The sequence below is a fragment of the Hemitrygon akajei genome, chromosome 8 (assembly GCF_048418815.1).
Source record: "Hemitrygon akajei chromosome 8, sHemAka1.3, whole genome shotgun sequence".
Lineage (NCBI taxonomy): Eukaryota > Metazoa > Chordata > Chondrichthyes > Myliobatiformes > Dasyatidae > Hemitrygon > Hemitrygon akajei.
In genome coordinates this window covers 40,952,522-40,964,563 of record NC_133131.1, presented here as the reverse complement: position 1 = coordinate 40,964,563, position 12,042 = coordinate 40,952,522, and the positions used below count along the sequence as shown (strand labels likewise).

General features: G+C 39.4%; 1 protein-coding gene across 1 annotated transcript in view; it reads right to left on the bottom strand.

Annotated features, from left to right (window-relative positions):
- Positions 1 to 12,042, bottom strand: part of tmem132e (transmembrane protein 132E) — a 585,697-nt gene that overhangs the window by 63,312 nt on the left and 510,343 nt on the right. Inside the window, exon 7 of the mRNA XM_073053675.1 lies at positions 5,554 to 5,830. Within this exon, the coding sequence (XP_072909776.1) occupies positions 5,554 to 5,830 (277 nt within the window). The remainder of the gene's footprint in view (positions 1 to 5,553; positions 5,831 to 12,042) is intronic.

Genomic DNA, 12,042 nt, shown 5'->3' with positions numbered 1-12,042 from the left:
GAGGTTCGACAGACTCGGAGTCCGCTGCAGTCAGGTCGCTTTCGGTGTGTGCTGCATTTGCGAGGCTGGGTTTGACAGAGCTTTTGTTGTGTGTTGCGCCTGCGAGGCTGAGTTGGGTGGCGCCGTGGAAGTCCATAGTGGAGGTATTCCCTTCTGCCGCCGGCGTGGGATGGCGAGTCTGTCGGGACCCTGGGGACTTGTGGAAACTGTATGGTGATTTCTTTTGAACTTATAGTCCTTTAACATCTTTGGACTATTTTTACTGTGCCCATAGTCTGTTTTTATCAATTATGCTATTGTTTGCACTGTTGTAACTATGTGGTTTTGTGCAGGTCTTGTAGCTTTAGTTTTTGGTCTTGTTTGTCTGGTGGATTTGGAGCTCCTTTCCGGGGAATGCGCTAAGACAGTAGCACGATATTAATACGCAGCAGCCTCTCCGGACTCTGGATTGGGGATTGCCAAACGTTATGTGGATTTTCTAGTGCGGTCTGTTTTGTCATATGCTTTTGTGATATCATTCTGGAGGAACATTGTCTCATTTTTTAACTGCATTGCATTTGTGGTTTCTAAATGACAATAAACTGAAACTGAACTGAACTGATTTAAGAATATTGTGTTCAGTTCTGGTCACCTTATTACAGGTAAGATGTGAAAGCATTAGAGAGGAGATTTATGAGGGTGCTGCCTGGATTAGAGAATGTGTCTTATGAGGAAATCAGAATCAGAATCAGCTTTAATATCGCCGCATATGCCAATGAAATTTGTTAACTTAGTAGCAGCAGTACAATGCAATACATGATAATGTAGAAAACATGAATTACAGTAAATATACATATATTTAATAGTTAAATTAAAAATAGTGCAAAAACAGAAATAATTTTAAAAAGTGAGGTAGTGTTCAGGGGTTCAACATTCATTTAGAAATTGGATGTCAGAGGGGAAGCTGCTCTTCCTGAATCACTGGGTGTGTGTCTTCAGGCTTCTGTAGTTCCTTCCTGATGGTAACAGTGAGAAGAGGGCATGCCCTGGGTGAATGGGGTACTTATTAATAGACACCACCTTTCTGAGACCTGCTTTTTGAAGATGTCTTGGATACTATGGAGGTTGGTACCCATGATGGAGCTGATTAACTTTACAACTTCCTGCACCTTCTTTCAATCCTGTGCAGTAGCCTCATGCTCATACCAAACAGTAATGCAGCTTGTCAGAATGTTCTCTACAGTACATCTGTTGAAGTTCGAGTGTTTTATGTGACAGACTAAATATCTTCAAACTAATGAGATACAGCCCTTGCCTTGCTTTCTTTATAGCTGCTTCAATATGTTGGGACCAGGTTAGATACACAGAGATATGGACACCCAGGAACTTGAAATTGCTCACTCTCTCCACTTCTGATCCCTCTATGATGATTGGTTCATGTTCCCTCATCTTACCCTTTCCAAAGCCCATGATCAGCTCTTTGGTCTTACTGAAATTGAATGCAAGGTTTTACTGCAACACAACTCAATAAGCTGGTGTATCTTGCCCCTGTATGCCTTCTCATCTCCATCAGAGATTCTCCCAACAATAGTTGATTCATCAATAAATTTATAGGTGGCATTTGAGCTATACTTAGCCACATAGTCATGGGTATAGAGAGAGTAGAGCAGTGGGTTAGGCATACATCCCTGAGTTGCTCCTGTATTGACTGCCACTGAGGAGAAGATGTTATCATCAATCCACACAATTGTAACCTTCCGGATAGGAAGTAGAGGCCTAGGTTCTGTAGCTTTTCAATCAGGACTACAGGAATGATGGTGTTAAATGCTGAGCTATAATTATTGTTCAGTGAGTTAGTACCTTTTTTCCCAATGGCTAAAACTAGAAGACACTCTTTTAAGGTGAGTGGAGGAAGATTTTGGGGCAGAGTTGTCAGAGTTGTGCTCTTTACACAGAAAATGACAACTCTCTGTAAGGCATTACCAGGGTGGTGGTTGTGGCTGATACATTGGGGCACTTAAAAGACTCTTGGATAGCACATGAATGAAAGAAAAATAGAGGTTAAGTAGGAGGGAAGTGTTAGATTGATCATGGAACACATTAAAGGTTAGCACATTAATGTGGGCCGAATTGCCTGTACTCTCTGTTCTATTATACCAGGAAGGGCAAAACAAGCAGCAGGTCATACATGGTTACAATTTGAAAATGCATTGTCATTCTTTAAGTTCAGACACTTCCTACACAACAGCATTGATGTTGTACCTTCACCAGGACTGCAGCATTTCATGAAGCTAGCTCATTAATAACTTCTCCAGGGAAATTAGGAATTAGCAATGCCCCCGTAAAAAAATTAATAATTACGATTTATATTCTGACCAGTGATGATAAAAGTTCATCATTTGGAGAAGTCTGAACACTGCTGTCCATTTATTCAGGAGTGCTGCAGGCAATTTGTTTCTGTTTAATCCGAAATTATTAGGAGTAAATCTTCACCATGTTGCTTGTTTTTGTTTTTTTTAACTGCATTATGTTTTGCATTTTTAAATATGGATATATACCAGTGGCAAATTTATGAAATGAGATGATTTGGAGATTAGAAAATCAAACATCTTTCTTGTAATACAATTTCCTTCTGCAACACACATTGGAAGATTCATGGCATAATGAAAATAAGAAAGATGCTGGAAGTCTGGAATAAAAACAGAATATGTTGGAGGCATCCAATTAGGCAGCAATTGTGGAAGTTGAAGCAGATTTACTGTTTCAGTTCTGAGACCCTGACGACCCTGTGATATCAGTCTCTGAGGCTAATGTGAGAGCATCCTTCGGGAGGGTGACCCTATGGAAAGCATCTGGCCCAAACAGTGTACCTGGCTGAGTACTGAAGACCTGAGCTAACCAACTGGCTGGAGTCTTTAACCTTCTGCTTCAGCAGTCTGAAGTACCCACTTTCTACAAGTAAGCTATAGTTATACCGGTGCCTAATAAGAATTTGGTAACCTGCTTCAATGGCTATCATCCAGTAGCGTTCACAAACCCTGTGATGAAATGCTTCGAAAATATATCAACTCCTGCTCGAGGATCAGCTTCAGTTTGCCTACTGTCACAACAGGTCACCAGCAAATGCCATTTCATTGGCTCTTCACTTAACCTTGGAACATCTGGACTGTGAAGAAGCATATTTCAAGATGTTACTCACTGACTGTAGTTCTGCATTCAACACTACCATCCCCTCAAAACTAATCAATAAGCTCCAAAGTTCAAAGTAAATTTTATTATCAAAGTACATATATGTCACTGCATAAAACCCTGAGTTTCATTTTCCTGCAGGCATACTCAGCAAATCTATAGAAAAGTAACTATAACAGGATCAGTGAAAGATCAACTAGAATGCAGAAGACAAACTGTGCAAATGCAAACATAAATAAATAGCAATAAATAACAGGAACATGAAATAAAAAGATAAAGAATCTTTAAAGTGAGATCTTTGGTTATGGGAACACCTTATTGGATGGACAAATGAGTGTAGTTAACCCTTTTTGTTCTTGAACCTGATGTTGCGAGTTCCGAGGCTCTTGTACCTTCTATCTGATAGCAGCAGTGAGTGATGAGGATCTCCAAAACCTATTACAAAGAAGGGATGGTAATGCCTCTGCATTCTTAGAAGTTTGTGAAGGTTCAGCATGTCACCTAAAACATTGACAAACTTTTAGTGATGCATGATGGAGAATATACTAACTGACTGCATTACAGCTTGGTATGGAAACACCAATGCCCCTAAATGGAAAATCCTACAAAAAGTAGTGCATATAGCCCAGTCCATCACAAGTAAAGCCCACCCCATCACTGAGCACATTTATAAGGAGTGCAGTTGAAGGAAAGCAGCATCCATCATCAAAGACTCCCACCATCCAGGCCATCTTCTCTTTGTGGTGCTGACTTCAGAAAAGAGATACAGGAGTCTTATATCCCACACCAACAGATTCACGGACAATTATTACTCCTCCAGTATCAGTTTCTTGAACCAGAGGGGATAACTACATGCACCCCATCACTGAATTATTTCCACAGACTTACTTTCAAGGACTCGACAGCTCATGTTCTCAGTATTATTTCTATATTTGCACAATTTGTTGTCTTTTGTATATTGGTTGTCTGTCTGTCATTTTGTGCAGTTTTTCTTTGATTCTAATGTTTCTTGTTATTTACTGTGAATGCCCACAAGAAAATGATCTTCAGTGTAGTATATGGTGACAATATATGTACTTTGAAAATAAAGCTTACTTTGAACATTTGAATGTGGGGTCTCGGATCTGAACCATCAACTTTGACTTCCCACAAATGCTGCCTTACCAAATAAATTATTCCAGCATTTTCTGTTTTGATATGAATTATTTCTTAGCTTTGGATCTTGATGTTGACATGTCAGAGGAAAGCAACAACTTTAGAATTTGTTAGCAGTCTATCTTTGACCCAGGTCATCAGAAACAAATATAATGATTATTTTTATCATTCACTATATCTACATCTTAGCTATGTGAAAATTAGCTGCTGTGGTACTTCAAAAGCTCTTTGGTTAAGAACTTCAGGAAGTTCTTAACTGTAAATGTAAGACTGTTTTGCTATATGGTAATCAATTATTTGTTGAGATGTACTATGCCAAAAGACATTTCATTTGATATTTGCTTACTTCTATACCATTCATCTATTTATATTCCCATATTTCAAATTCTCACTATAAACTCACCTTCATATTTCTCGACCCCTAGGTATTTGCACTCATGCTAACTTCTAAGGATATTAACTCATTAACTGGATCTAATAGGCTTACCTTATTTGTGATCTGTTATTTCAATTTTCTTGTATGAATTCTACAACATACTGCTCCCAATAATGTTTAAATGACCAAAATATTTTCTTCATCCCAAGATGGGATTTCTGTTTATGACTGTAGCAGATTTCAACAAATCCTTCAGTACCTCGTGAATTCTAATTATCAATATAATCTTTGGAAGTGTACAGGCAACCCCAGGTTCCTAGAAAGCAGTCCATATCTTGACTTTTCATGATGAGCTAAAAAATTGTGTGTACTTACTTATTATTCACATAAATTCTATGAGAGCTAATTTTATTATGTATGTCAAATTTCTGGATAATAATTATGAATTCTATAAGGGCAAACTCCATTTCCATAATAGATACAATCCAGGGGTTGCCTATATTATAATCCTTTGCACAACTTACAAGCCAATTTTTTGTGCTCTAAACAGGTATTAAGAAATAAAAAGCTGATCATTTCCTGCTGCCCTGACAAGAGAGCAACAGTAGTGTACAAATACATATGAATAGAAAGTAGTCACATTTTGAGCTATCTCATAGTATTGGTTAAAATTATTAAGAAAGCATGCATGCTTATGGAAGTCATGAGATTGTTATTTATATGACGCACACTAACATATCACAAATATTCTGCAAATTTTCCATATGTTAAACAATAAAACTCGACCTTCCGTATAATTTATCTCCACTCTTTACCCAAAAGCAAACACTTCAATTTTATGACAAATAGCTAACCTTGAACATAGTAGTTCCAGGTTCACGTCCACCAAGTATATTGCCTTCCATAATCTGTGCAATTCTTGTATCCTCCACTCTCATGAAGTCACTGACTAGATCGGTGACGTCAACTGACCATTCCGATCCTAACATGGTGATTATCTGATCTGTACCCTCTGAAGAGGTTGTGTGGAATTGTGTAAAGACTCGTACTAATGCATGTTGGTATTGCAGAGTGCAGCCTCGTGTTTTGCTTCGTTCTTCTTCCTCTTCATCTTCACTGTCACGGGTGGACCTGAGAAATGGAGAAATGCACAACAAGGTAAAGATTAACTTAACAATATGTCTTTAAAATCTAATTTTAAAAATCATTTATGTCATTGTTGTGTAAATTATCTCATCATCCTACTCTATGACAATGAAATATTTAGTGAAAATTCACTCTCTTGAAGGTTATACCTACGTTAGCCTCTGAGATAGATTACAGGGTCACCAGATGTTGCAGGGATTTGCAAAGGTGTAGTTTGCTTAAAAGGCTTTGAGCTCATCTGGGAGTGAAGCACTACAGCCATTCATGATGTTAGGTTTCCCCTTCTAGAAAGTAATGTCCAGCAAATCCTGCCAGAGCTGACGTGCTTCTGATTCTGTCCCTAACCTTAATTGGAATTGTTTCTTCACTCTAACAATAGGCTTCCGCAGGCTATACCTGGACTTTTTATATAACTCTGAATCACTGGTCTTGAATGCCACAAAATCTCCTAGTACATCCACAGCTTTTGGCTTGGGTATGTCTGGTATGTTCCCGAAGACAAACACTCATCCACTCACTTCTTGATGAAGTTGTGGTGTATTCCTTCAGATTCACAGATGAATCCCTGAATACTGTCCAATCCACCGATGAAAGCAGTTCTGTAAGCACGTGTCCACCTCCCTTGACCATACCTTCTTGGTCTTCACCACTGGTGCTGCAGTCTTCAGTCTCTGCCTATATGCCAGGAGTAGAATTAGAGCCAGGAGATTGGACTTACCAAATTGTGGGTGTGGGATGGCATGGTACGTGTTTTTGATGGTAGTATAACAGTAGTCAAGTGTGTTGGCTCCTCTGGTTCTATAGCTGATATGTTGATGCTAGTTGTTCAGAGACACTTCAAGCTGGCCTGGTTGAAATGCCCAACAATGATAGGAATGGGATCAGGGTGTGGAGTTTTGTGCCTGCTGATTACGATGCTTTGCTCCTCCAGTGCCTGCCTGATGCTGGCCTGAGCTGGAAAGTACGCCACTATCAGGATGATAGTGGAAAACTCCCTCAGCAGATAAAATTGGCAACATTTGACTGCTAGATGTTCTAGGTCGGATGAGCAGGACGGACTGAGATGGAACCTCCATGTCCATGCACCACGATGAATTAATCAGAGGTCATACTAAACCTCTTTTATCTTTAAAAGACTGAGCTGACGTTTTTGCAGAGAACGATGAAGCCATTGGGCTGCAGCGCTGTATCCAAAATGGTGGTGATACCCATGTTTCCTGAAGCAAAGTACACCTCACTCCCCAGTGTCTTTCTGGTACAGCAATATTGCTCTGAGGTCTTCAGTTTTATTTTCCAGAGATTGTATATTTGGCAGCAGGATAGTCGGGAATGGGGTCTAAGGCCTTGGCATTTTAATCATAATTGTAGACCAGTGCATTGTCCCCACTTCCACTTTCTTAAAGAGAAACCACACTTGCAACACGAATCTGCTGTTGGAGGTTCATCGATTTTGAGTATCAGTTGAGTTTTTATATGTCTTAAAATGATGCTGGTTACCAAGTACCCATGGCTGTGACTGTGGATTTCTGCTGTGTAGTGCTGAATGGGAATATATGATGATTCCCATCAGAGCCGCATGCAGAGTGCCACTTACTGACACCATCTTAGTCCAGGGAGATCTGACAGAAGTTTATAAAATTATGAGAAGCATAGATAGGGCAGATAGTCAGAATCTTTTTTTCCCTCAGAATAAGAATTTCAGGTACTAGAGGACATACTTTTGATGTGAGCTGGCGGAAGTTTAAAGGAGATGTTTGGGACAAGTTTTTACACAGTGCTTGGAACTGGCTGCCAGGGGTGGTAATGGAAGCAGATGTGATAGTGGCACTTAAAGAGCTGTTAGACACTGGAATATGCAGGAAATGGAAGGAAATTTATCATGTACAGGCAGAGATTTAGTAAGTAAGTCAGCAATGTTTTTGGCCAAAGGACCGGTCTCCTTGCACTGCTGTTCTATATCGTAATTACAGAGAGATTCAGGTTTCAAGAATGAGTTGATGTTTTTCAAAAGCATACTGTGGTGTATTTGGACACGAAGACACTAAGCTGCTGCAATTAGAATTTCAGGAAAACAATAGCATAGATCTTTAAACATCTTAGATCAGTGACATTAAGAACTCTATTGTGTCTCTTAAAAATGTGAGAGTTGGGATGGTGCGAATGCAAAATATGTAAAGTTGGGTGAGTCTGGATTGAACTCATTAACTTCTCGTATTAATGGAAACAAAATTAGAGGAGATAGACAACACAGCAATGGACAAGCAGACTGGTAATTTATACATTACAAACAAAGTGAGTCTATCTTAATTTAAATGGTTATTGGCCAAGAAATCCCAACACTTAACGTGGTTTAGATCAGTGCTACTAACTGAAAGTGCACTATTGCCTGAGTGAAATGCGTAATGACCATTTCCAAATCATTCCCCCTTATGCAGAAAATTTGACCATGTATGAATTGCACCTGCAGACCCAACATAATCATTGTTTTAAGTCTGTATCAAGTGATGTTATTTCCTGTGCTCTTCTTTTTTTAAAAAATACACAACAGTTTCTAGGTCATTCTGTTTCTAATCACATTCCAGGTCTTTGACAGCTTAAAGTAGATGAGAAGGGCTTAACACTTTTGTGGGAGAAGCAGCAGAAAAGTGTTTCCTCCAAGTCCAGGAAGATGCCCAATAATCTCTCAAACCTTCTGTATTCCATCTCACTTCACTCGTGTCCAGTTTTGGCTGCAATACAGGAAGGACGTGATTGAGTGGGAGAGAGTGCAGAGGAGAATTCACCAGGCCTTGGACTGAACTGGATCTCTTTTCTAAGATGTAAAAGGATATAGTCCTTATACAGGCAAAGAGAATTTGTGTAGATGGGCAAAGGTGTCAGAATGGATGTAGTGGGCTGAAGAGTCAATTTCTCTGCTGTATATATCTGTCTTTACTGACATAGTGTTTGTCATGCTCAGTGCACCAGTTTTAACATAAGCTTCAGTTTGATGAGGCAACCTTTCCAGCTGAAAGACTGGTTGTTTGGTTGCTTTCAACTAGGAAATTGAATTGGTTGATTTATTTCTATATAGTAAATTTTGCCTGCTTATCAACTTCACAGTCATTCTTCTTTCAAATGCTCTAAGATTAACAGTTCAATAGTGATACCAATTATTGGAATATCCCAATTAGTTACTTTTTCAAAGTTATTGATTATGAAAGATAGGATGTGAATTCCATTCATCCATGTGTTTTCCATTAATAAAGGGTTTAGAATTTTCCAACCAAAGTGAGACAAAAATTCAAATAGGCTTATATCCTCAGTTGCCTGTTATGTAATGACAGATATGGTATGTATATAATTCAAAAAACCAAAGTCACCTGAGGGAAGGTTTATACAAAGTACTTTGCTGGCTGTTTAATGCAGTAATTTAAAAAAAAAACAGCAAATACTGGAAATATTCAGTTGGTCAGGCAACATCTATAGAAAGAGAAACAGAATTAATACGTTTGGTGTCATTTACTGAATTGTTCAATGTGTCACTCACTAGAAATTGCCAAGGCAAAAGCAGATCGCAATTGTTCGATAAGTAGAAATACTCTAAGTAGACATGCTACAAAATGAAGGAGAATTACACATTATGTTACGAAGTTGAGAACAGAGTAGGTATTGTAAGACCTTCTGTGGTCTCAGGGTGCACTCAAGGAAAAGCGTGAAACTGAGGCTGCCTTAGCAAAGACAAAGGTGTATGAAGCAGCAGGTGACTTAGACAGTGGCAGTCGTCTCTCTGGGAAGGTGACTGAAGAACCGGCCAAGCCCTCTAATACGACATGGTTGCTCCAGAGGGTGAAATCAAAACAGAAGGTAAAGATAGAAACTAGTTTCCTTCACTAGCTTCACACCAAATTTTTTACTGAGTACTCTTCTTGATCTTGCACCCTCTGTATCAGATTTAAACTCTAAGAAAGATGAACCCTCATTTGAAGTAGAAAGTGAGAAGTGCCCAAGTTCACCCAACTTGGAAACACGTGGGTGCTCACTAGTTAATAAGAGTGCACAATTGCTGAATAGTGCCCCAAATACATCCATGTTCCCCTTTCAACAGAAGCTACTGCAGAACCAACTGCACAGCCTTCACTTGCTGTATCAGGCTGTGGTGATAAAACACCATTAGACAACACTTTGAGAGAGATGCTGAGACTGACCAGAGAAGCCATGAGCACAGTCAGTCTGAATGTGGGCAAGACACTAAGCAAGGAGAACTGGAGAAACTGTAACAATATATTGCAGAACACAGATGGACACATGATGCACCAAGCACCAGTGGATTCCAGGAAACCGAGTCAAGAACCCATTGACACTCCAGATGAACTAAACCAACATACATCTGTGAAGTTACGGCTAGCACCTTGAGTTACTATTGGTTCTAGCACACCCACAGCAGAGCATGGCAGGGATTTGAGTATCCATCAGATGTAGTACTTCCTCATATACTCTAAAGATATGTTCTGGAACATCAATAGTTGCCAAAAGAAGAGTCTGTGGATTTGTCATGGAACTAATAGGAAAGGAGCTCTGCTTACCCATGCTAACCCTCATTGAGTGTGACCATATTCCCAACAACAGGGATGAAATCCCAACTTGCGAAGCTGCACACAGTCATTCACACCTTAAGAACACAGCTAACAAGATTCCTCCACTTGACACTTCATTCTCCTAATGGTTGGCATGATGCACCTTTTGCCCAGTGAATGGACCTGAGTTGGGTCACAGTGGTTGAAATCTGCCTTGATAGTGCTAATCAACTCACTGTTAGCATATTTAAGACTATTGTCATGGAGAATGGACACCCAAGTCATTTCAGACTCTGTGAGAGTTGTATCTATATAAAAAAGATTGTAGGGGTAGCCAAAGACAGCCTTTGCAGTGGATGACACATTTAAAAGCAACCTCTCAGCAAAGGGCAACTGACTCAGGCAAAGTTTAGAATCCTTCTTGTTGTTCAATGACAGGTGTATGCAGAGGAAGTGTAGTGCATCACAAAGCAGAAACTTCTCCCAATCCAAAGTCACCTCAGTGAATTCTGTCCCATTCTTGATTCTGATGGGCCACTGCGAGTTGGAGGATGCTTAAGAGGGCACAACTCACTTCAGCGGTACCTCACCCAATCTTCTTTCTGGGTGAGCAGCACGTCACTGCTCTGCCCAACAGATCTTAACATCAAGGCTGACGTTTTCGAATGATTAAAGACTGTGTAGTAAGACTTTATTCAGGATCAGTCTCTAAGACTGCCCTTCTTTTGCCAAAGACTTAATGAAATGATCATTTGAGTTTTGTTTTCAGTAGTTAAGTTTGATATCCCATGGATGCCAGGAGGGGAGCGTTCTTGCCTCTACAGGCACAGTTTATTTTGTATGCAGTTTGTTTTGTATGACATCACTTCCTGAATGCACGCTATTTTGTTGCATCATTTCCTGTGCAGGTTATTTTGGATTTCGACTTGAAGCACCCCACAGAAGAAATATCACAGACTACATCCAGTGCGTGGTACTTCTGGCGAAACAAAGGAGATATCTCAGTTGGTCTCAGCTAGAGTGCAGTGATGGTCATTAAAACTGTCTGCACATATCTTTTTTCTGAGTGATCAGTACAAGGAGAAAGTGAATGCTCTGAGATGTGTTAGATGTGAAAAGTGGATAGACCCAATTCCTATGGCCTTTTCAAGATCTTAGCAATAATTTTCAATTTGAAGATGATATTTGCTATTAATAGTATTCTAATGGACAATGAAAGTAACTTCACTCATGTTAAATCTGTCAAATTTCAAACTGCTCTTTACCGCTCAGTTTCAAGTAGGTTTGGCAGAAAAGTTTGTTCAGAATATAAAGACTAGACTGAAGAAGATTAGAGGTGAAATTGGGATAAATGTTACGTTTCTTATTTTAATATTAGAATACACTACATAAAACTGTTGCAAACATACCTTTTAAGTTAATAATGGGCAGATGTGGCAGAATTTGAAGATCATGAAGCCAAAACTTAGTGGTACATCATGTCTCAAACAAGTGAGGGAAAAATAAAGGCAGAGCTTGTGATTAGGTTTTTGGAGAATTTTCAGAACCAGCCATTTTCTGCCTTCTGTTGAAACCCAAGAAGTATAGACAAGTACACCTTGAATTGAAGGCCATTGCCTACAAAGTTTGTTCCAATTGAAC